General features: G+C 43.7%; 3 protein-coding genes and 1 long non-coding RNA gene across 5 annotated transcripts in view; 1 reads left to right on the forward strand and 3 right to left on the reverse strand.

Annotated features, from left to right (window-relative positions):
• Window positions 1-6,369, reverse strand: CENPQ (centromere protein Q). The gene is made up of 9 exons (XM_015859906.2): window positions 6,250-6,369; window positions 5,770-5,925; window positions 4,016-4,073; window positions 3,609-3,723; window positions 2,607-2,675; window positions 2,103-2,232; window positions 1,476-1,595; window positions 1,157-1,234; window positions 1-722 (listed from the first exon to the last, which is right to left on the reverse strand). Exons 2-9 carry the CDS (start codon window positions 5,920-5,922, stop codon window positions 594-596), a joined length of 852 nt encoding a protein of 283 aa, XP_015715392.1. The 5' UTR covers window positions 5,923-5,925; window positions 6,250-6,369; the 3' UTR covers window positions 1-593.
• Window positions 6,359-19,139, forward strand: MMUT (methylmalonyl-CoA mutase). Of its 2 annotated transcripts, none has more exons than XM_015859899.1 (13): window positions 6,359-6,443; window positions 7,291-7,702; window positions 8,843-9,210; window positions 9,909-10,066; window positions 10,612-10,783; window positions 11,150-11,398; window positions 12,399-12,510; window positions 13,288-13,403; window positions 13,616-13,731; window positions 15,565-15,696; window positions 17,276-17,423; window positions 17,543-17,710; window positions 18,508-19,139. In XM_015859899.1, exons 2-13 carry the CDS (start codon window positions 7,324-7,326, stop codon window positions 18,634-18,636), a joined length of 2,247 nt encoding a protein of 748 aa, XP_015715385.1. In that variant the 5' UTR covers window positions 6,359-6,443; window positions 7,291-7,323; the 3' UTR covers window positions 18,637-19,139. The 2 variants fall into 2 exon arrangements, with proteins under 2 accessions (XP_015715385.1, XP_015715386.1); XM_015859900.2 differs by lacking the exon at window positions 6,359-6,443 and adding an exon at window positions 6,620-6,643.
• Window positions 11,132-25,578, reverse strand: part of LOC107312454 — a 23,177-nt gene continuing 8,730 nt past the window's right edge. The window contains exons 2-3 of the long non-coding RNA XR_001554499.2: window positions 16,085-16,089; window positions 11,132-11,142 (exon numbers count right to left, since the gene is read on the reverse strand). This is a non-coding gene — a long non-coding RNA (uncharacterized LOC107312454). The remainder of the gene's footprint in view (window positions 11,143-16,084; window positions 16,090-25,578) is intronic.
• Window positions 19,609-23,758, reverse strand: LOC107312452 (opsin-5-like). The gene is made up of 4 exons (XM_015859905.2): window positions 23,503-23,758; window positions 21,639-21,932; window positions 20,778-21,109; window positions 19,609-20,330 (listed from the first exon to the last, which is right to left on the reverse strand). Exons 1-4 carry the CDS (start codon window positions 23,576-23,578, stop codon window positions 19,983-19,985), a joined length of 1,050 nt encoding a protein of 349 aa, XP_015715391.1. The 5' UTR covers window positions 23,579-23,758; the 3' UTR covers window positions 19,609-19,982.

Raw genomic sequence — 25,578 nt, forward strand, 5'->3', positions numbered from 1 at the left:
CAATTTGGAAACTTGCTCCATTGTTTTCTTACCTGCTTTCTCCAATCATGAGCATAAACAACATACAAGTGTATTTTTCATGTTTGCTGCTTCTAAAACATAAACAGAAATGAACAGTTTCTACCAGATCAACAGGAATTTTTATCTCCTGCCATGGAGGCTTCATTAGGTCACTTTTAAATAAAAAGTTGATAAGGAGACTTGCAACTGAGTATGAGATAAACATATTTGTACTGCATTTCAGGTTTAAAGAGGACTTAATCCCAAAACAAGTGTTAGTTTGAGATGTACTGATTTCAACAATTTACAGATAAAATACAAAATGTCCAAATACAACACATTACTTTATTGTATAAAATTACCTATGGATACACAACTTATTCCCTTCCTTCTCCTAAGACAATAGACTTCAGCATTATAAGAAGTAATAATTGGTCCAAGAAAATAAAATGCAGATACAAATTTACAGCTTGTATTACATTCAGCAGCACAACAGTGAAGCTATTAAGAACCGAGTGCCATTTCCAAGACCAGCATCCCACTGTAACACAGAGCACACTGGCATAACTCTTGTTTCAGAGAAGACTTGTTTCTCAAACAACATCCACCTTCTCATAGATCTTTTCAATGAAGGTCAACATATTCCTCATATCAGCTGACTGCTGAATAGTGTTCATATCCTCTAAAAGACCCTTCTGATTTTTTACCATCAAAATTTCTTCCTGAAAAGAAAGAATAGGCAATAAAAAACTCATTAAGTTAAATCCAAAAGGAATTTCACTCCATCACACTTTCATGCAGCCTCACTGTATTTAGATACAGCTAAAAATAAACGAGATTCAAAAGCACATAATGAGATAGGCTTCCTTCCATCTATAGATATGCTTCAGAAATGATTACATGCTCCCTAGGACCATAGGGTTCCAAACACAAGTATTCCTTTAAGTGTCATGTTTTCTACTGCTTCATTCTGTTTTAAAAACACAATTATATGCTCTGAACAAAAAGAAAGAAGAAGCAAAAAACTTTCAGCTAGATGAGCCTTTCTGGCACTGGTTAAATGATAAGCAAACTTTCTGCTGCCTTCCTTCCCATTAAGAAGCAGTAGGAGACTTCTCTCAATCAAATTGCATCTGAAAATATACTCCACACTCACCTGCAATGTGGGTGCCTGTAAACTGCATTTGGGGAGTTCTGGAAGGTGGAGTTCTTTAGTTTCACTGTCCCAGAACAGCTAGAAGGGAAAAATAAATAAAACAAATAAGTACAAACAAATATCAAACACACGAGTAGGAAAATAAACTGTTATCACCCACGTGTTATTTAATTTTGCAGCTTTAGTTGAAAAATTGAAAAGGTACATTTCTAAAGGCAGATGAGGCCTTCCTGACACAACATCCTCTGCAAAACAGTTTGGTTCTGCTAGCTCTTCTGTACAGCTTCTCCTGTAATGTAGCAATACCTATTGTAAGTACCTTCCTGGCCTTTTTTTCTTCTTCCTCTAACTGGCTTTTGAGCACCTGGATGTCGTGCTGCAGACTCAGCATAGTTTCTTCTGTGTGTTCTGCTGATTTCTCAGCTTCATTTATTTCTTCCTACGATGAAATATCAACAAAAATAGAACAACATCAACAGCAAGAATTCTGTATGTAAGAAAATGTATAAAAACCTCTACATACACTGTCATGAAGAACAGGGAAAAAGAAACCCACAAAAAACAAACAGAACAGCAATTGAACTTAAAAGATTCTTTAATAAGTTCCATCTTCATCAGTACTTTGCAAGTCATTCACAGTTTGATAACAGCTTATAACAACTAAAAGACACTCTGTTCTGCAGCAAAGGTTGGTGGCAAACAGCAGACTGCACCTTCACAGCAGTGCAGGCATAGCCAGCAGTCTTACTACAGTGTTACAGCACACTAAGGAATAGCGATAGGACAAAGGGAATGGTTTGAAACTGAGACAGGGGAGGTTCAGGTTGGATCTTAGAAGCAGCAGGGGGTTGGAACTGGATGAGCACTGTGGGCCTTTGCAACTCAGGCCATTTTGTGAATAGCAAAAGCTTAAAACTAATTTCCTTCCCTTCTGCACATTTCATACCTGCAATTGTACCAAAGCTGTTTCATTCTTCTCAAGCATTTGTTCCTGTTCCACTTGAAAGCTCAGGACATTTTTCAGGTTGCTCTGCTTCCCTGTGGGTACCTTTAAGGTCTTGAAGACTCTCAGCACCCTTCATTACAAGAAGAAGAAAGAAAATGACCTGTCATGAGTTTTTTTTACAAAATAAAAAGAAAATTAACTAATGACTTCTCTGAGGAGAAATAAAACAATTTAGCACAATTGCTGCCCGTGAAATAAAAGGATCAAGATGGGAAGAAAAGCTGTCTTATGTTATTTTCCAAAGCGGAACTCTAAAATTCATTAGAATTGTGGGTTAGCAAATGTGACACCTGTCTACAAGAAAGGCATGAAAGTGGATCTGGAGAATTACAAGTCTGTCAGTCTGATCTCAGGGCCAGGGAAAGTCATGGAGATCACCTTGACTGCCATCATACCACACGTACAGTAAACCAGATGACCAGACCCCAGATTATAACTTCTCACCTTTCTTTCAGCAAATTGAGGTGTTTCTGAACATCTTCTTTTCCCCTACTTTGTTGGCACAAAATAGATCTGGAAAGAAAGGAAAACATTTTATCAGAAAGCCTGAAAACAGGAAGAATACATCGAGACAAGCAGAAACAGTCACAACTTCTCTAGATGAAAATTCCTCGCTTCAGTCAAAGTATCATATCATACATTTTCTGGCAGAAATATAAACATGGGGGGTTTTGGTCAACAGCCCTGTGAATGTGAGCAGTGAGCCCAGCTGGCCAAGAAGGCCAATGGCATCCTGGTTCTCATCAGAAACAGTGCCCAGCAGTACTAGGGAAGTGACTGCCCCTCTGTATTCAGTACAGGTGAGACCAGATCTCAAGTACTGTGTCTAGTTTTGGACCCCTGTCTACAAGGAAAACACTGAGTTGCCTTGATTGAGCATGTACAGAGAACAGCAGTGAAGCAGGTGAAGGAATGAGCAAGTAAGACATGTGAAGAGAGGCTGAGGGGAAAACAGTTGTTCAGTCTGGAGAAGAGAAGGCTGAAGGGAATCCTCACTGCTTTCTTCAACTCCCCTGAAAGGAGAATGGAGCGAGGTGGGTGTTGGTCTCTTTTCTCAGGTGATAAAACATAAGGAAACAGACTCAAGTTGCACCAAGGGAGGTTTAGATTGAGGACCAGGATAAATGTTCTCATGGAGGGAGCAGCTAGGCCTTGGAACAGGCTGCTCAGGGAGGTGGTAGAGCACACAGACCTGGAGGTGTTTAAGAGATATATGGATGAGGTGCTTAGGGACATGGCTGAGTAATGGACTTGGTAGATAGGTTATGGTTGGCCTTGATCATAATGGTCTTTTCAAAACTAAATGATTCTATGACAAGTAAAAACCTATCTAGCCAATTATATCACCCAAAAGAGCTCCAAAACTTTCCTGACCTAGGCAGTATTATTATTTTTAGTCTATTCCTTGTGAAGCAGAAAAGAATCACCAGGATATTCAACACTTACAGTATTTCTGAGTCCATTACACTTTCCAGAAACTTCCTGCTGCTATCCGAGAGCGGTTGCCACGATCCTAGTGTAGCACTGGATAGCTTCACCTTTTTTGAATGACCTCTGACTTCTGCTAACACAAAAGCAGAAAGGAAAAGAAATGGTTTGCCAAATGTTGGTAAACAGCCTCACGACTCAGCTCGCTCACGTAGCAGACAAAGATGTAATGGCTCATAGAAACAGGTTTCTTCCTGCAGCAGAGCTGTACTGCAAATATACATCATTACTGTTCAGAAAATAAGAAGTTCCCTCTGACTTATTTCAATGATGTATCTTAAACATCAATGACTTCAACAGAGCAGTTACTACCAGCACTATACTTGTATGAGACAAAAAAAAATAAGGAAAGAACACGATCTGACCTGCGGAGGAAGAATCATCATGTTCCTCATCTTTCCTTCTGACTGCCTGAGTGACATGCTGAAAAGAAATATTTACCACAAACGCTGTAAGTTTGAAACATTCTTCACTGTGTAATCACTTATTTACTACCAGAAACCTGCTCTAAAACAGGAAAGCACTGCAGTGATCAACAACAAAATCAGCTTTCTGAACCATAACGCTGTAATTCATCTCAAGCAGGTTAATGAAAGCAACTCATTCTTCTTTGTTGCTCCTGTTTGATGGATGGCTCATGAAATACAGAATATTTTTGGCTAACCAGGGCTGTGCTAAGTCAAGTGATGGCAAGTAATGTTATGCATTTTCATGCATTGACTAAACCCACTCCTGTGAACAGAGAAAGATACGGAGCTGTGCTTTCTATCCCGATAAAGGAGTTTGAGAACAGGTTTCAAGGTTGATGAAAAAGTCATCATTTTTTTGGCGTATTTGCAACTACACCTTTGTTAACATAGATATATTACCTGCAGATTTTCAGATGGGTTGTATGGGGTTGCAATCAGACATTCGACTAAAAAAATCAGACTTATTTAAGCACTGTCTTTCCAGGGAGAGATATCCCTCGATCCACAATCATGCCTTATTCATGTCACTCTTTTTGGCAGTACGTACATTTGTGAACAACTACTCTCAAGGATGAAGCACAGGTAGAGTAAAATTTCATTGAAAACCTCTTAAAACACCTTGAGAGCTCACTATGAATGGGAGCCAGGGCCATCAAATCTGCCTGATACATTAGTGTCGAAAAAACAGGTCACGTATCCCTCTGGTTTTATGATTTTGTTGCTTTCTCTCATTTTATGTTTGAATAAAAATATAAAAATAAAGAAAATAAAAAACCTGTTGCTTATACACATCAACTATAGTACATGGAAGGGCTGCTCTGAAAGTAATGCCTCCAGTTTTATGATGTTGGCCCATGATATCAGTGTCAAGTGTTACTTGGGTGGCAGTAGAGGTTGAACCTACTCATCATCATGAGCCAGGGCAAGTTTAGGTTGGATATTAGGAAGAACTTCTTTACAGAAAGGGTAGTTAGGTACTAGAATAGGCTCCCCAGGGAGGTGGTTGAATCGCCATCCCTGGTTGTGTTTAAGAGCCATTTGGATGTGGTACTCAGGGATATGATTTAGTGTAGGGTTTTTAGTTAGGGTTCTGGTTAGACTGCGGTTGGACTTGATGATCTTCAAGGTCTTTTCCAACCTGGGTAATTCTATGACTCTATGATCAATAGCCCATTACATACAGACAGTCTGACAGCATATGAGGGGTTGGTGGTGCTTATCAGCAGTGGGGACAGCAAAAGTGGTCACCTCCACTGGTGTAGACTTTCAAGAGGGTAACACGAAGGCTCTTGTTTGTGACTAGTGAAAATGCACACCTAATGGTAGTGGCTACATTGAAAAACAGCACTTTGTAGCTGAGAATTTGCTCTATCAAATGGTGGCATTACGCTCTTTGTTCTGGTTCCCATGGAAATAAAAACGAGGCATTATTTCTGAGCAACTTATGTATTTTATACGTGGCCAAAGATTTGGTTTATCTCTGTCCAGGCGAAAGGTTGGTCCTCATAGCCTTGTTCAGTGTCTGTATGGGCACTTCCTCACAAGGACTAGCTTTAATGAGGGATTCGTTATCAATTACACCAGAAAAGCAGGCAGAACTCCCTCTTAGGTTACATTTCTAGTTCGCTTTACCCACAATAATGACTTACCTTTCTTTTCTGATCGCGTTTATTTCCTTTGCCCCCCGTTCCCTTGGTTCGGCTGGCAGGTCCTTGCTGGTTGCGTGCCTTGGTGGGTCTTTTTGCCGTTCCCCCATCGGGGGTCTCTCCCCTTTTCTCAGTAGATGCACGGCGGCGCTTCATGGTCTGTAAGCAACACAGAACAGGAGGAAACAACACAAAGAACCCACCAACCCAATTGCAGACAGCCCAAATCACCCAGCAACGAGCCCAAAGAAAGGAAACCCCATGACACATAGAAAGGAGCCTTTCCCTCACGCTACCACAGAATCACACAGAATGACCAGGGTTGGAAGGGACCTCAAGGATCATGTAGTTCCAACCCCCCTGCCTAGCAGGGCCACCAAACATACACCTTTACTAGATCAGGTTGCCCAGGAGACCCCATAGATCCCCATAGAGACCCCATAGATCCCCATAGAGACCCCATAGATCCCCATAGAGACTCACCACTCTAAAACCTGCTTAGCGATCCCACTGCGGCCTACTTGCGTCTGCTCTATCAGCCATTAGCAAACCGTATAGCGCGCCCAACCCAGCGCATGCGCATTGGCAGCCACCGCCCGCTGCGTAGAGGGGCGGCCATACGCGCATGCGCAGTGCAGCGAGCGGTGTGTGTTGTGCCGTGAGGGGGCTGGCAGCAGGTAGCGGGTTGTTGGGGCCGGGGTGGCTTTGGGGTCGGTTCTGAGCCTTATAGTTTCCTCGTTCCTTGCTGGACAGGGGCTGTGAGGCCTCAGGGAGGCTTCAAATAGCCGTTCACACTCCTATTGGTCACTGAGGGGGGTGTGGAAGCGGACGGCCCAGCTGTGGGGCCGAGCGGGGCTCTGTGGTGTTTGCTGCATGGGTAGGTGTTCATCCCCAGTGTCTGTGGTGATAAGGGGAGATACAGCACGTTACATTGGGTATGAGGAGGTTCATGTTGAGTGGGGAGGTGCTGGAACAGAGCACAGAGAGGCTGTGGATGCCCCGTCCATCCCTGGTGCTATTCAAGGCACTTGGATGGGGTCCTGAGCAGCCTGGGCTGGTATTCAATGTGGAGGATATGGGGGATGGATTGAGGGAGCTGGAGAAGGGGAGATTCAAGGGTGACCTTATTGCTGTCTATAGCCCTCTAAAGGAAGGTTGTGGTGAGGTGGGGTCAGCTCTGCCCCCAGGTAACAGCTATAGAACAAGAGCTGACAGCCTCGAGTTGCACTAGGGGATGTTCAGGTTGGATATTAGGGTGGTAATACATTGGTAGAGGCAGCACAGTTACTGTGGGAGTTACTGTGCCTTGAGGCGTTCTAGAACCATGTAGGTGTGTCAGAGAGGAACATGGTTTAATGGCCGTGGTGATGACGGAGTCTTTTCCAGCCTTAATGATTCTGTGATGCTATGACTTTATCCCTGAGTAATTGTTTTGGCTTCAGCTGATTGCTTGAGTTGTCATGCACGCTTCTCCCGTGTCAAATTTATATGATAATATAAAATATGTGGTTTTAATCCCTTCAGCTCACACCATACTGGCCTCCCACTGGATCAAACATGCTGAGAGCCAAGGATGCTCTTCTATACCTGCAGTCCTGCCGTTGCATCTGCTCAGCGCAGCTTCCAGCCCACAGGCTCACATGGCGTTCAATGCACCGGCAGCCACTGCACCCTGAGTGGGCTGCCCTTGCTGAAAAGCAGCTGAAAGGCAAGAATCCAAAGGATTTAATCTGGCATACCCCAGAGGGGATCGACATCAAGCCCTTGTACTCCAAAAGGGACACAAAAGAGCTTCCTGAGGAACTGCCAGGGGTGAAACCTTTCACTCGAGGACCGTACCCGACCATGTACACATACAGGCCGTGGACCATCCGCCAGTATGCTGGCTTCAGCACTGTGGAGGAGAGCAATAAGTTCTACAAGGACAACATAAAAGGTAAGACAGCTGTGCTGGGGGAAGATATCACTGAGCTAAGCAATGGGAAACATTCACATGAAAACTTATATGGCAAATGTGATCATTGCAGGTCTCTTCTCACTAGTGACAAGTGACAGGACGAGGGGAAATGGCCTCAATTTGCACCAGGGCAAGTTTAGGTTGGATATTAGGAAGAACTTCTTTACAGAAAGGGTAGTGAGGTACTGGAATAGGCTCCCCAGGGAGGTGGTTGAATCGCCATCCCTGGTTGTGTTTAAGAGCCGTTTGGATGTGGGGCTCAGGGATATGATTTAGTGTAGGGTTGTTAGAGTTAGGGTTCTGGTTAGGCTGCAGTTGGACTTGATTCTATTCTATGAAGTGCTGTTTTAATTTCTGACAGGTTCTTCCCAACGGTGCTGGATCACTTCTGAAACTCTCCTTACTTCATTTTGCTATTGAGATGGAAAGATGAACGTGTTAAATACTATCTTTAGCTACTCTGACTTAACGCTGACAAAATTTGGCAGCATCCCAGGGTCCAAAGAGTAGAGAATTCATGGAACGCTTCACTCATTTTGTGAGCATGTAGAAGCTTGTAGAGACAAAAAAACTTGAGCTTTGTCAGTTAGGTTTATGAAATCAGTTCATTCTGTTGCTGTTTTGGTTTTCTATCTCATATCATAGAATAATAGAATCATAGAATCTGAGCAGGAAGCAGCAACAAATGGTTTTACTGCACGAACCTGAGTGGTGAAAAATAAACTGAATAAAATTAGATCAATCACAGAATGGCCCAGGTTGGAAGGGACCTCAAGGATCATGAAGTTCCAACCCCCCACCACAGGCAGGGCCACCAACCTCCACATTGATACCAGCCCAGGCTGCCCAGGGCCCCATCCAACCTGGCCTTGAACAGCTCCAGGGATGGACGGGGCATCCACAGCCTCTCTGGGCAGCTGTTCCAGCACCTCACCACTCTCAGAGTAAAGAACTTCCCCCTGACATCCAACCTAAATCTTCCCTCCTTCAACTTCAAACCATTTCCCCTTGTCCTACTATTATCCACCCTTTCAAAGAGCTGAGATCCAGTTCTAATGCAGCTGTTCAACACTTCTGAATCTTTTTTTCTTCTCTTTTTGTTTTCTTTTCTGCACTTAGCTGGCCAACAGGGGTTGTCTGTTGCTTTTGATTTAGCCACCCATCGTGGCTACGATTCAGATAATCCACGAGTCCGAGGGGACGTTGGAATGGCTGGAGTTGCCATTGATACGGTGGAAGACACCAAAATCCTTTTTGATGGAATTCCTTTAGAGAAAATGTCAGTTTCTATGACAATGAATGGAGCAGTCATCCCTGTGCTGGCAACATTCATTGTGACTGGGGAAGAACAGGGAGTGCCTCAGGCCAAGCTGACAGGGACAATCCAAAACGACATATTGAAGGAGTTCATGGTCCGAAATACATACATTTTCCCTCCAGAACCATCAATGAGGATTATTGCTGACATCTTCCAGTACACCTCAAAGGTATTTATTAATTAAGTGTATGTACTTCATTTTTATACCCGGTTAACTATTAGGAAGAACTTCTTTACAGAAAGGGTAGTTAGGTACTGGAGTAGGCTCCCCAGGGAGGTGGTTGAATTGCCATCCCTGGTTGTGTTTAAGAACTGTTTGGATGTGGGGGTCGGGGATATGATTTAGTGTAGGGTTTTTAGAGTTAGGGTTCTGGTTAGGCTGCGGTTGGACTTGATCTTCAAGGTCTTTTCCAACCTGGGTAATTCTATTCTATGATTCTATTTATAAGTAGCAATGCAGAACAAAGCAGAGAACGGGAAGACCTGCCATAGTGAACAAAGATGCAATTGTAGAAGAAGGTGGGAAGACAAATCAGGACAAGTTATGGTCTCAAATCATTTGCAAACATTTATAAATGTTAGGATTAAGTAAATGCAAATCAAAATCAGATTCAGGCAAGCCTGAAAGGGTTTCAGGAAGGTTGGATACAAGGAGTAGAGAGGCTTTTTGTTGTACAAAGGGAGAAGCCACATAGTTAAGAAGCATTATTAGCTGTAAGAGGAGCAAGGAGGCAGAAAATCTAAAGGCCTTGTGTTGTGATATAAAGCATAGAAAGCAGATAAGGAAAGGAGTGAAGCCCTGGGTTTATGCCCTGGAAATTCAGTTTCCTCCTCCCTTCTTACACTTTCTTTCTTTTATTTTTGCAGTACATGCCGAAATTTAATTCCATTTCAATCAGTGGATACCATATGCAAGAGGCAGGAGCTGATGCCATTCTGGAATTAGCTTATACTATAGCAGATGGCTTGGAATACTGCAGAACTGGACTGAAAGCCGGCCTTACCATTGATGAATTTGCACCAAGGTGAGCTAAATAATATACTCATAATTTTTGGTAAAGTCCCTGGAGTTTAATTTTAATCTTCATCAGAAGGGGAGGTTTAGGTTAGGTATTAGGAGGAAGTTTTTCCCCCAGAGGGTGGTGACGCACTGGCACAGGTTGCCCAAGGAGGCTGTGGATGCCCCATCCCTGCAGGCATTCAAGGCCAGGCTGGATGTGGCTCTGGGCAGCCTGGGCTGCTGGTTGGTGACCCTGCACACAGCAGGGGGTTGGAGCTGGATGAGCACTGTGGGCCTTTGCAACGCAGACCATTCTATGAATTATACCATGACTTTGTTACGTTCAGCGCACTTTTAGTATCACAGGTTTTATGGACTGAAGTTACAAATGTAAAGACTGATTAATCTACTTATTTTCTATCTGCATTAAGCAGATGTTGGATCTGGACTAAAGTTGTCAAAAGAAGGAGGGGCTTTACTTTAATTGGGGGCTTTACTGTAGCTCTTGTCATTTACTGAAATTAAGTTTTTAGATTGTTTTAATGTTTTATCCTGTTCCTCTTACTCCAGGCTTTCCTTCTTCTGGGGAATTGGCATGAACTTCTATATGGAAATAGCTAAACTTCGAGCAGGGAGGAAGCTATGGGCTCACTTGATAGAGAAAATGTTCAAGCCCAAAGATCCCAAATCTCTGCTGCTGAGAGCTCACTGTCAGACTTCAGGCTGGTCACTCACTGAGCAGGTTAGAAATTGTACTCTGTTTCCTATTTAAAACACGTTCTCATGTTTTACTTTGAATTAATTAAGCTATTTGTAACCCAACTAAATCTAAACTGGGCTTTGCTTTATTATTGTGACCAATTTACCTGTACATCAATAATTCTGGCTTGCTTTATTGATGAATCTCTTTGCCTGAAATACTGTTGAGTGATATATCAGTTTCATTGGATGTCTCCCATTGACTGCTTTCTTTTTCGGCTTTTGGTATGATTACAGTTCTTCTATTGGGAATCTTGCATTGATTTATGTTCAGCAGTATAAGTTAAATCAGTGCACCTCAGCCCTGTGGCAGAAGCTTTGATCTTTTGAGCTTTCCTTTTCCTTTCAGGATCCCTTTAACAATGTTATTCGCACTACAATCGAAGCAATGGCTGCAGTGTTTGGAGGCACCCAGTCTTTGCATACGAATTCATTTGATGAAGCTTTGGGTTTGCCTACAGTGAAGAGTGCTCGCATTGCTCGCAATACACAGATCATAATACAAGAGGAATCAGGGATTCCAAAGGTGGCAGATCCCTGGGGGGGATCTTACCTGATGGAGTGCCTCACCAACGATGTCTATGAGGCTGCTTTGAAGGTTGGTTTAAATGCTCTTTTCATAGAATCATAGAATTACTCAGGTTGGAAAAGACCTTGAAGATCATCAAGTCCAATCGCAGCCTAACCAGTACCCTAACTCTAACAACCCTACACTAAATCATATCCCTGAGCACCACATCCAAATGATTCTTAAACACATCCAGGGATGGCGATTCAACCACCTCCCTGTGGAGCCTATTCCAGTACCTAACTACCCTTTCTGTAAAGAAGTGCTTCCTAATATCCAACCTTTTCTGTTTTGTAGGAAAATTTCAGCTATAGAATTTTTGAGAGATGACTGTTTTGTACCTTTTTAACTTCTCAGGGAGGAATTATTTAACATTTCAGCTTCAATGATTTTGTGTAGATGATCTTTATAATAAAGTACAGTGTTTGGATGATCCTATGTGGAGCCAGGAGTTGATGGTCTTTTTAGAACTCACAGTATTCTATGATTCTATGTCTCCTCATGTGTGTGTTACTCTGCTTCATATTTAGAAACTGGATGCTATTGCAAGCCAAGTTTTATTTTTTTTTCTTCCAAATAATACATTTCATTTGCTAGTTATTAGTTGCAAATAAAAGGTGCAGCACAAGAGTAGCCTGACTAGTGGCAGTCCTGAATTAAATTGTCCAACTGTACATGGAGCTGTTGGAATGGATCCACTGAAGGGCCACAATGATGCTAAGAGGGCTGGAGCACTTCTCCTATATAGAAAGGTTGGGAAAGCTTGGTGTGTTCAGCCTGAAGATGATGGACATGGGGGACACCTCTCTGCAGCCTTCCAGTACTTGTAGCTTATAAGCAGGAGGGAGTCCAGCTTATTACATGGGCAGATAGTGATAGGACAAGGTGGAATGGTTTTAAACTAAAAGAGGGGAGATTTAGATGATCTGATCAATTATTTGGATGCAGTGAGAATTTGGATGGTAGTGCAACCGCAAAGCTCGTTTTGTATCCTTACTAATCCTCTTTTTCTCAATCTTCTGCGCTTCAGCTAATTGAGGAGATTGAAGAAATGGGTGGAATGGCCAAAGCTGTTGCTGAAGGAATTCCCAAACTTCGTATTGAAGAGTGTGCAGCCCGACGGCAAGCCAGGATTGACTCTGGTAGGGAGCAAGAAGGCAAAAGAAGGGATTTTTTTTCTTTCTTTTTGAGATAGTACATCTGAACTGCTGTTCCTGGGTGTAAAACTGTGATAGCCAGCAGATGGCAGTGTTGAATGGTTGAATGCATCTGGCCAAGAGTCTCAGTTCCTTGAGAAGTGCCTATTCTTCCTGAAGAGCAGAAAAATGCACTCATTTCATATTAGGAGATGATGCAGTTCTTTATTTATGTATAGATACGTAATCACAAACAATGAGTGTTTGTGGAGGTGTGTGTTTATGTGCCAATATGTACATGTATACACACATGTATATGTGTAATAAATATGTGTTTGTATATATATATATATATATATATATATATGTTTATTGTCTCTATTCAGTTTTTCTAGTCTACAGGGATAACTTGAACAGGAAAGAAGTTGTATGAGCCTTTTTTGAGTATAAATTTGAAGCAGATTCTTGACTGAGACCAGTAAAGAACAATCCTAAGATGTTTCGTCTCCCGAGGTGAATTACTTTGTCCTGAAGAGAGGAGTAACACTATGAAGTTAGTGTTAGGTAGTGTTAACTGTGTTGATTGATCATGCATATAATCATCTCTTACAGCAAAATATGAGAAATGGACTTAAGTCCTTCTTATATTTCTTTAAAGTATTTGAAATGTTATAAAGCAAAGCACTGTATCTTATTACTTAAAATGTTCTCCTATAAATACTGTGTCTTTTCACACTAGTTTGCTCATATATTCTAAGTCTTTGGTGTTTCCACTGGAAATAGGTTCTGAAGTCATTGTTGGAGTGAACAAATACCAGCTAGAAAAAGAGGAGACAGTCGAAGTTCTGGCTATTGATAATTCTTCAGTCCGTAACAAGCAAATTGAGAAGATTAATAAGGTGGGAAATACCTTCTTAAAAATAAATTGCAGATAGAACTTGAGTAAATATTACAGAAAACGTGGCTTCCCAAAAACATGACCCTTAAATCACTTAGGATCCATTCTAGTCTTTAGTGGAGAAGGTGGATTTCAGTTCATTAATTTCAGTAGTCATTAATTTCAGTGCCATGTTTTGCACTCAGAGCATGTAACATTTCTTCTCTACTTCAGGTGAAGGCCAGCAGAGACCCTGAAGCAGCTCAGCGATGCCTTGATGCTCTGACACAATGTGCAGCCACAGGTGAAGGCAATATCCTGGCTCTTGCAGTGGAAGCAGCACGTGCAAGGTATTAGGGATGAAGGTGAAAATCCAGCTGGTATTTAAAAACTGGTTGCTCATTTTCAGGGGGAAGTTCTTTACTGTGAGAGTGGTGAGGTGCTGGAACAGCTGCCCAGAGAGGCTGTGGATGCCCCGTCCATCCCTGGAGGTGTTCAAGGCCAGGTTGGATGGGGCCCTGGGCAGCCTGGGCTGGTATTAAATGTGGAGGTTGGTGGCCCTGCCTGTGGCAAATGGTGGTTGGAGCCTCATGATCCTTGAGGTCCCTTCCAACCCAAGCTATTCTATGATTCTGTAATTAATCTTTCAACTACTCTTGGGAATGGTGTCAGTGAGGTTGGTCTCAAGGTCTTTTGGATTTTATTTTGGAGATGGAAGTAAATAAGGACTTGTGCATAGGACGTTGTAAGATAGGACTGTTACATTTTACAGTCTATTAAAGCTATGCATGAATATCTACCGAAGAACAAAGGGAATACAAAGTATCTCATCTGAATCGATGTTGTACACAGAAGTTGTGTTGTTTCAAGCTCTGAATCTTAGCAGTTTTAAGATACAACTACCTTTTTCTGCCACCCTGCCATTTCATAGGTCAGGGGGCTTGAGAAGTGTCTGAGATGTGAAAAGGGATGTGCACAATCTTAGCACGGTCTGTTGCTTCATCTTCCCCTGCACTAGAGCTTGGTGTGAAAACGTTTTTATCACTGAAGGAGAATAAGTTTCCTTAGACGAACAACAGTGTGAAAGATCTTCCTGAATAGAGCAGTCAGGCTTCTTTTAGAGCCCAGTGGAAAATGTTTCGTTTTGTTTTTTTTTTTCACTTAAAGTGCTTTTAAGGCTATTTTCTGCTTCAAAGTAAACATCAGGCATATGCATTAGAGATCTTGCTTACATGCTCAAGATAGAATTGGTGCTGTTTCTGCCATTTGATATTGATGTAGCTTTAGATTATAACTACTGTTAAGTTTGATGACTATGCTACACATGAGCCAGTGATGGTGCAGCAAAATAGCTGGGCAGCCACAGGAAGTAAAACACATCCCTGAGAGATACAAAGGATCCAGTTGATACAGCAAAAATCCATCTCCTTTCCTCAGTATTTGGTTGTAGGCTCAATTGTTATTAGAACACAGCGTTGCCTTTTGGGGACAATTCTGCATGAGAGATTTTACATGGAAGGGTGGAATCCATTAAGCACAAGACTTGAAATGCTTTGCAACAGAGGCTGTTGTTTCATTTGTTTGTATGAGAAGGCAGCACAGCCTGGTTTGCTTCTGGCAATTGTGCTATAACAGTAAAATGTGTATCATTCCTAGCGTGCTCGGTGTCTCAAGTAGCAAACAAAGCTTGCCACTTGCATGGAAATGGATTTTCCCAGCTTCTTCTGCCTGTCAGTCAATAAAATAGCTATGCTGGAAGCAGATAAGAAGTACTAAAATATAAACAGCAAGGTCAAGGCAAACAAATTCCAGCAACAAGTTACGTTGCAGTCTGGTTTCATGTGTGCTCTTTTTCTTTTCTTAGTATTTGAGTCCAAATGTAGGATCCTGCAAGCTGAGCATTAAAATATTCCCTGCGGTATTTTGCCATGTAACAGCCCCAGATGCCTTATCATATGTAAAGTCACTTCTCACATCAGTAGAACAGTATTTTCTTACAAATACTCTTCATGTTCCAGTAGTAAGATGCAAGTCAGATGTCCATAGCTGCAGGTTGACAGGAGAAGTGAGTGTAACTGATTTTGCTCCTACAGCAAGGTGAATAGTTTAGGCTGCTGCCAGTTATTTCTGTATTCTGTTTCCATATAAGCTGATAGCATTAATACTTTGTTTCTGTATCTTAGGTGCACCGTTGGAGAAATAACAGATGCAATGAAGAAGGTGTTTGGGGAGCATAAAGCCAGTGACCGAATGGTGAGCGGAGCTTACCGACAGGAGTTTGGGGAGAGTGATGAAATCCTTCATGCTATCAACAGGTGAGAAGAGCTTTGCAGGAAGCCAAACACAGGCTCGCATTAGGTGTATGTGCTACTGTGCCTTAAAAAAGCCTTCCCTGTAACAAAACAGGCATTCCCATACCTGTAAGCCAGTAAGCAGGATAAAAAACAGTAAGTGCAATAGGACAAAAGTCAACAATTAATTGAACAGACACTGAGATGGCTTTTTAGTTGGAGGACTTTGTTGAAACAGATGAGGTAGCCTTAGGGTTAAAAAAGGAAGAGCTGAGAAACACTGTCTGAAATCCTCATATACTGGATTGCTTAGTCTGAAGACTGTGTGATAGTAATCTCTACAAATATTTCTAATTATTCCTATCTGTAAAACCTGCTGCCCACAAATCGTCCCTGCAGCTTCTTTCTTTACTGTTCCTAAAATTGTAAGACTCAGATCTGCCTGGATATCAACATAAAACATCCTGTCTGTGGTTGTTACTTAGTCATATCACTTGGGAGAAAACATCAGAAGATGGTAATATGTGTGAAAGCAGTGAGTATTTGTGCCTTTTGGCAGCTTCTGCCTTTGCTGTTGTTCTCCTAAGTGAAGAGCCTGAATTGTTACAGTGGGCAGTGATGTAATATGGGCTGATGGGTGCAACTCCCTGCGTTTATGTGGTGTAGGGAACCTGCTTTGACGGGGGGTTGGACTCAATGATCTCTGGAGGTCCCTTCCAACCCCTATGATTCTGTGATTCTGTTGGGTCTTATACATTAAAAAGAAGACAATAGAAGAACTGTAAGACTTCATAAATAAATGCAGATACTACCTGGTTGGTATTTTCAGTGGTCCGTAGGAACAGAGAAGGCAGGCCCAACTCCTCTAGATCCTCAAGCAGAAGATTGGTTAGTCTGTTTTAGGATGTGTGAGTGCTTTATTTATTGCTCTTACATGATGCATTTTCTTCTCCTAGCACAGTCTACTGAGACCGTTTAATTCTGTGCTGATAAATGCTTTGTTTTGAGTCATTCTTTTCCCCAGACTAAACCAATGGATTCCTACAGTGACTAACCCAGTCAAGTCAGCATTTGGTTTGGAGATGCACCAGCTCCATCATTTAAAAGAACACTGAGAATAATATAATCAGTATTAAAAAAGACTCTTTTTAGTAATGCTTCTGAGAAACAGTTGTCTTTGCTTCCTGCTCAAGGATTAGATAATGGCAGTATATGCATAATGAGAGGTGAGGTGATGGATTAATCTTTGGGGTTGTGGTTACACAGTCACTTTTAATTCAACTGACATCTGAACTGCCACTAAACAGAAGGGAGGCACCGGAATAGAAAGCAGTATTTTTATCATTGCAAAGCAGAAAAGTAGTGATTTTCTTCAAAAAAAGAATATTTTATTGTTCAGAATAGTAAGTACAAGAAATGGATTAGTAATCATATAAGATAAATGTTAGAACTGTGCCAACTACATAAGAAAACAATGATTTGGAAGATCATTTATTTGATGTACAGAACTTAAGCTGCAGTTGCTGCTTTTATTTTAAACTCGTGGAAATGCTTCTAGTGAATCGCAGTGACTAACCATGAGATAATTGGTGTTTTCAATCAGAGTTACCAAGTTCATGGATCGCGAGGGGCGCAGGCCCCGTATACTGGTTGCAAAGATGGGCCAAGATGGTCATGACAGAGGAGCTAAAGTTATTGCTACGGGATTTGCAGACATTGGCTTTGATGTGGACATAGGTCCCCTCTTCCAGGTATGACTGACTCAGCAGTGTTTGATTCCATGTCTTTCAAACGTAGTGTTTTTCCCCTAATGTTCACTGAGCAACCAGGCTGGGGCTGTTAGTTGTCATATAATCCTCTTTCCATACAGACTCCTCGTGAAGTGGCCCAGCAGGCTGTTGATGCAGATGTACACTGTGTTGGTGTGAGCACACTTGCAGCAGGTCATAAAACTCTTGTGCCTGAACTCATCAAAGAACTGGATGCCCTTGGCCGCCCAGACATTCTTGTCATATGTGGAGGTGTCATCCCACCCCAGGTATGCATCAGTATCATTTCCACCTTTGCTAGTGTTAGCTATTTCTTAGTGACTCTGAATGTGAGAGATGTCATACAGTGCTGAAGGCTGCTGGGTGCCATCACCAGGTTCAGCACGGATCTGCAGGAAGGTCACAGAGTGCTGCCACATCTTGTTGATAGAGCTTTCTGTACACCATATCCTGGTTTAACTTACATTGTTTGTTGGATGGAATATTAAGTTCTGCTGTGAGGAGAACAGCCTCAGGGAAGTGTTTTTCATGTTCTGTTAGTTTCAATTACCAGCACCTTGCATGATACTGGTACAGGCTAGCTCCCATCTGAAGAGAATTTGTGATGCCCAGTAATGGTTCTGAAGAGGCACAGTGACTAAGAGACATGGCTAATCAGAGCAGCTGTAGGCTGCACATTTCATTCCCTAGTTAGCTGCTCCTCATGTTCTCTGTCATCAAGCTTAGTCCCTCTCATTAACTATTTCTCCCAACCTTGCTGGATTCCCTCGCAATCAGATGTGTCTGTAACATCTTTAGGTTTGTCTTCTGTCTAGAGAGATTCAGAGTGATTTGACCTCTGATATCAGTCTGATGATAAACAAATAAGACCTTTCTTGTAGATGCTTTTAATATTCCTTTATTCTTTCAGTTACTGGGTTTTTTTTTTTGCCGTTTCCCTTGGTGCTCTGTTGCCTCTCTCAGGGAGCTGATGCATGTTTTCTCAGGCCCAGCACATACAGTCACTGTGAGTGTCAATTTTCTGTTGCACCGTTACATAAAAGATGTCACCTTTCTTTCTGGACAGGATTATGATTTCCTATATAAAGCCGGCGTTACCAATGTGTTTGGCCCAGGGACTCGCATTCCTAAAGCAGCAGTCCAAGTGTTGGATGATATTGAGAAATGCCTGGAGAAGAGGCAGCAGTCCATGTAATGCTGAAGTGCAACACTACTCAACCAGCCTTAGATTAATCACTTTTGGAATGTAATCATCAGCGAAGGATGACCAGCAACATTCCTTTGGTTCCAGTGCCTCATGGTCTGGTGCTTTGTGCTTTCTAAGAAAGTTATATATTCTCTGCTTGTTCTGTTTGAGGATTATTTATGTATTAATCTATAAGAAAATCTTATCTCTGAAGCTATTAATTCAAGGAATCAAGGGAATTCAGTCGGTGGGTTTGCTGTTGGTTTGGGTTTTTTTTTCTTTTTTTTAGATATACTGATAAATAAAATATCAGCTCAAGCTCTTTGGTTGAGCTCTTTTGCATACAGATAACCATTTGAATTTTGGAAGCCTGTATTTGGCAGGTGTTGGAGTCTTCAGGCAAAATCACTAAAGTTCAGCAGAGATGTGATTGACTTAAGCAGCACTTTGATGTTAATGTTAATCAGACTCAACTCACTTGTGTGTAAGTAAATAAACAATAGTTTTTCTAAGTTTCTGGTTCATTTAATAAGATAATGTTGGGTCTGGCATAACCCATATAGGAGCAACTGCGTACTTCTAGCCTACATTACTTCTCCTATGTTTCACTGTTTCTCAGATAAATCATAGAATGGCCCACAGTGCTCATCCAGCTCCAACCCCCTGCTGTGTGCAGGGTCACCAACCAGCAGCCCAGGCTGCCCAGAGCCACATCCAGCCTGGCCTTGAATGCCTGCAGGGATGGGGCATCCACAGCCTCCTTGGGCAACCTGTGCCAGTGCGTCACCACCCTCTGGGGGAAAAACTTCCTCCTCAGATCCAACCTAAACCTCCCCGCTCTGTGGGACGTATCCCTGCCCACAGCTGCAGGCTGGAATTGGACGGGCTTCAAGGTCCCTTCCAATCCAAACCATTCAGTGATGCAGGACAGCTGCTTTCTCAGCTGTAGTTATTTGGTAACACTTTGTGTCCAGCCCTTGCTTCATTCTGATGGCTGCTACTGGCAGAGCCAAGGGTCCCCATATAGTCTGCATTAAAAAGTTACAAGCAGGAAAAAATATATATGTTTTAATTATAGCCGTTTCCCTGAATGTAAGTGCGACCAAAGGTGATGATGGTCTTGTTTAGCACATCGATCTATTTCCTCTAAAGTGGAAATTCTTGAAAAAAAGACAGCATTCTTCTTGTTGTGCATCTTAAAAACAGTAATTGGGGGCGGTTTGAAAAGTATATACTTACAGCTTAATATTTAACATGAGATATTCAGTAATAACTCTGCGTGCTGCATTCCTGCTTATTTGGACCCACGAGTTGAGTCAGAATCTTGATGTATGTTCTGTGAGCATCACTACGTGTCAGTGCATTGCAGCCCTCTGGCTCTCCACCTTTGCAGTGGAGGAGAGACGTAGGTTATCTCTCCCACTCCACATCATTGAGACAGAATTGTCCGCAGAGTTATCAGTGCTAAAGAAACGAACTCGCCAGCCCCAGCAGCACCGCAGCTGTTTGATTTCATGACGGAAGGTTTTGCTGAAGATGTAGTAAATAAAAGGGTTGTAGGCGGTTGAAGATTTGGCGAACAGACACGGCAGCAGCGTGACGATGGGCTGCAGGGAATCGCTGGAGTTAAATATGGACCAGAAGCTGGCTGCTGCGTACGGCGTCCACGCGCTCAGGAAACCAACTGAGATGAGCACGGCCATCTGAAAGAGAAACATGGCTTCAGTCCTCTGCCTGATCAGGGCAAGTGGGCATGGGCTCATGTGAAATACCTGAAGCTCTCACCTGGAGCAGTCACTCAGTCATTTAAAACACTTGGGCAGGACAGGACCTCCACTCCACCTACCGTGTGAATGGATTCATGAGTTACTCCAGCATGACTGGAAATCAATATGTCCATAACAATCACAGGTATATCTGACTACAGATAGCTTGCATGGTACCTGTGGCATATAATCCTGACCACGCTCCTGAAATGGCAGAGTTTCCAGGAGCTTCCTGAAGGGGTCAGAGTATGGGTGGGACTGTAACCACATCTCCATCTTTCACCATTACTAGACAAATGCAACAAAGGGTCATGAGCAGACCACGTATGAACAGAAGCAGTTCCCTGGCCACCGCAGACCCTTCCCCTCACTGGGATAACTCACCAATGTCAGCTTCTTCTCCAGTTTAGCTGCATGAGGGATCCTGTTGATATTCTGGATCTCTTGGTATGCTTTATGAACCTTCCAGGCAATTCCCAAGTAACAAGCGACGATGGTCAGAGCAGGCAGGACTGTGCACAGGAAGAACATGCTCAGGATGAATGAAAAGCCATTGGAGGAGCTGTGGAATTTGCTCCAGGCTATTGTACAAGAGATGCCAAATGGCTCAGGGCCGTAGTAGCCCCAGCCTACCAAGGGCAGAATGGCCCAGAGCAAGGAGTAGAGCCAGATGAAAGTAATCAGGACGTGAACAGTGTTCTTAGAGATTTTGTTACCTGCAAGAAAGAAGAGAGCAAATCTACTTGAATCTCACCTCAGCCACAGTTTTTGCAAGTTCTCCAATGTAAGGATGGTGGCTACAAATATGTTGGGGGTATCCATGGGTCGGGTGAGAGCCATGAGTGCAGCCCTCAGTGCCAGCCTACAGCTTGCTAAGTCATGCTGCTATACAGGGTTGAGTGTACTGCAGTCCCAGACACGGAACACCAGCACACAACTCAAGTTTCAGTACCTCTGCTTGCAGAGAAACGAGAAGATAAGGCAGTCTGGCTCAGCAAATATTTGGGATCTCCGCTCCCAACAACTAAGTTGTTCCATCGATATTACTTAGAAGTGAAAAGCCTCACTGCTTAGTAAGGAATTCAGCCAGATCCCTCTAGTTGAGGGATGGTAGAGGTTTGATATTGCAGTTAAAGTTGAGACAGTTACTGATCTGATATTCCACCCCATGTTCAGCAGTGTCCCTCTCTGAACATAATGACCCAAATGCATCATTATGAGGCTCCCAGAGACGCAGTGACTTACTGTTAGATTTGGATGAGTTGGTAACAAGGAATCGAATCACAGCCATGGCACACAGCGTCATCATGCTGCAGACACCAAAAAGGAAACCCATCAGGGCATAATATACACAGGACACATCTCCTCCCAGCCAGGCGTGGTTCCAGGCAGATGCAATGGCCAGCGGGTACATGCTGATGGCCATCCCAATATCCGCCACTGCCAGGTTGACTGTAAGCAGCTCCGGTGACTTCAGGAGGGAAGAGCGTTTCACTGCTGTAGCAAGGACAGCGGAATTTCCAAGGATTGTCAGGATAGCTGGAAGAGAAGAATCGGCATAGAATAATACCACGGACTTAGCACACCTATGAGGTGCAACTACACAAAGGATGTGACAAATGCAGTTGTTCGCCTGGGGCTGAAGGGTAGAAGGTGGATGGGATGTACTGGAAGACTCACCAGTCAGTCTATGGTCCTGCTATGGACTTGATAGAGCAAAGAGGGCTTTGCATTTCTTCCCGCAGCCTCTGGGTATGGGACCAGATGGCCTTTAAGGGTCCCTTCCAACTCAAATGATTCCATGATTCGGTGAGGTGTGGGCCAGCCTCACTGACTGGGAGGAATTTTGTCATATGAAAAGCAGCCCCTTCCCATCACCAGACATCCACATTACTCCTCTCCCTGTTCCATGTGCTACGTTCCACTTCTTCACCCCTGGATTCAACCTTATGTAAGTAGCTCACACCTATTCTCTTAGAGTACCTTGCATAGGTAGAATGGACCTATCCACCTCCATTGCTCTCTATAATACCCCTGGTTACGTTCTATGAGAAGAAGTTGTTTTGCCAGAGGCAAACTGGAGAGCCTGCTTTGCAGAAGGACCTGTCGGATATACATTATTCAGTGATGCCATAGGGCTTTAAAATGTTCATGACAACAGTGTCAAAAGTACATGCATCTAAACAACTCATTTTCTCATATCTTACAAGTGAACGCTGCACTGGAGCAATGCTTTGATCAAAGGCTTTCCTGCGAAGGTGTCCTCTGAAGTTAGAAGTGAAAGAAGGATACAGGAAAAGAGAAAGTGAGACACTGGCACAGGTTGACCAGTGAGGCTGTGGATGCCCCTCCCTGGAAGCACTCAAGGCCAGGTTGGATGGGGCTGGGAGCAACCTGGTCTTGAGGAAGGTGTCCCTACAGCAGGGGGTTGGGACTGGATGGTCTTAAAGGTCCCTTCCAACCCAAACAATATCACAACAGCAGCAGCAGTAGCCAAAGGAGTTCCCTTCTTGCTGTCCCATCCCATTACTTGAGCTCTATATTTGGTCCTCGGTGAGAAAGCAGCTGACATCCCGGTTTGGTTTCTGTTTAACCCTTTCACTGTTGTGCAGATGCTGATTTTTCCTATGATGAATTCTACTCTCTGCTGTCAGCACGACCGAGGGGACAGTGCATAGCAGCGCAAGGAGAGGTGTGAGATGTGAAATCCTAATGCCAGTGCTGCTGCCAAAATCCTTCCTTTCAACACGCTAAAATATATATGCTGATCTTCCTGGGACTGCACACCTAACCCAGTCCAGCCCCTCTACAAATAAACAGCTGTACACAAACAGGGTCCATGCAACGCAGCTGCCCTTCATGCACAAGGAAACCCTCCAAGGGTCACACCACACACTGCCCTCCCTGCTCAGCCCTGCAGGGCAGGCTGCCCCCTCCCTCACTGTGCAGGGCTGGGATGCCGCAGTAAGGGGCAGACAGCTTACTTTGAATACTTGTGATGCCACAGAGGCAAAACTGTGCTGGAAAGTCCTGAAAGCAAAGGATGGGGCAGCCCCTTCCTGTTCATTGCCAGGCTTCAAGCATAACAGGCTGCACAAGCAGAACTTACCTATGATCAGAAGAAAGACCCCAGCTCCATAGTCCACTACTGGATGCAGTTTGGAGATGTACTGCTCCTCCATCATCCCTTGTGGAAGCACGTGAAGGTTTTAAATTGAAGGTGAAGTGACCGTGGTGGCAAAGAGGCTCTTCCTTATGGCTCACCTGCTGCAGATGTGAGCCAGGCAGCTGGATGCTGCCAGGGCCAGGGGATTCTCTGCTATCTCCTCTCTCTCCCCCTCTTGTGTGGCAGAGGAGAAGGCTGGGGTGAGAGGAAAGCTCAGCCCCTGGGGACACAGTGAAAGCTCAGTGCAGCCAGTGGCACTGCACGCCCGCCCGCCTGGCAGACATCTCCCCTCCCACCCCTCCTCTCCCACCGCTTGTCTTGTCAAGCAGCTTCACAATGCACATCCCCTGCGAGTGCCAAAAACAATTGTCATTCATCCATCAGCAGCCGTGGGAAATAAATCCAGGCTGAAGGATAGCGCAGGGGAAGGCAGATGAGGGTTTTTGCTTTGCAGTCTTATGGATGTGTAGGGGAAACTGGAGGCTGGGGTGGGGGGAATTAGGAGAGCTGTTTGCTGCAGGGTTCTGAAGGCTCACAGCTGCACCACTGAAGGCAGGATGTGCAGGGTGCTTACAGAGCTGGGCTGGTATGAAATGTGGAGGTTGGTGGCCCTGCATGGTACAGGAGGTTGGAGCTTCATGATCCTTGAGGTCCCTTCCAACCCGGGCTGTTCTTGCAGGTGGGCAAAACTTCAGGATGCTCTGTGCAGTGAGCACAGCTGCAGAGCAGCAGAACCGAGTGCTGCATCATCCCAGTGCCACTCTTCTGTTGTTACTGGGGAAGCAACCAGAGTAAAACCTCCCATCCAAATCTATGTTCTTATAATACCTGAGCCTAAAGTTATTATAATGCTCTCACCGTCATAAACGAGGCTGTTTTGCTCCAGGCTCCAAATAAGGTGTGTCTATTAGTGTACAATGCAGGCCTGGATTTTGGTGTGCTCAGCATACAGACCTGTAGTTGCAATGCTATTAACATGACTTTCAGCCCAGGCAGCTTGCAGCCACCACGGTGAAGAGCTGATCTATTCTCAATTATTTAATTCCAGTTCATGGATGTGCTCAGCTGCATTAGCATCATGCTCTGCTTGGCCTATTTCACTCTGTCCAGACACAGGGAATTGTAAGATCTCCAAGCAACCTGAAACTTCCAAAATCCTTGGGAATCTCAGGGACCCTAAAAGCCCCAAGTTTGACCATAAAGCAAAACTGGCCATGCATGGAAATGCTGCCGCCTGGGTTTGCTGCATGTCTTTGTCCTCAACCCCTACTGAAGTTGTCTGGGGTGAATCCTGCCCCGAAAGCTTCAGGGAGTTTGAAAAACTCTAAACTTGCGCCAGGGCAAGTTTAGGTTGGATATTAGGAAGAACTTCTTTACAGAAAAGGTAGTTAGGTACTGGAATAGGCTCCCCAGGGAGGTGGTTGAATCGCCATCCCTGGATGTGTTTAAGAGCTGTGTGGATGTGGTACTCAGGGACATGATTTAGTGTAGGGTTGTTAGAGTTAGGGTTCTGGTTAGGCTGCAGTTGGACTCGATCATCTTTGAGGTCTTTTCCAACCTGGGTGATTCTATGATTCTATGATAAGTGCAAGGAGACGGGACAGTCCACCAGCTCTTCTCCAAAGCTCATGAAGCACATGCAGTGATAGAAATTGCTGGGCTGATAGAGCTCATCACAGAAGACACAAATGTTGTGAGCTTCCTGTCGAAACTGAGCTGCAGTAATGATGGAAAGGCAAAATGTATGGGTAGATAGCACTTAGATAACACTGTGTGGATATTTCCTGCTGGTTGAGATGGCATTTCATTTATTGTGAAACCCCGAACCTCACATCACACGGGGTAGGATTACATCAACTATTCAGTTATGAAATGGGTGAAAGAAAACCAATGATTAAAAACAGAAGAGTTGACTGATCCCAAACCCACAGCATCATTCATGTGCCGTTCAACAATAGCAAGTTGTACACAGTGTGTTTATTATCTTTCTGCACTTCAGATCCATCTGTATTCTCTGTT

This window comes from Coturnix japonica, chromosome 3, assembly GCF_001577835.2.
Source record: "Coturnix japonica isolate 7356 chromosome 3, Coturnix japonica 2.1, whole genome shotgun sequence".
Classification (NCBI taxonomy): domain Eukaryota; kingdom Metazoa; phylum Chordata; class Aves; order Galliformes; family Phasianidae; genus Coturnix; species Coturnix japonica.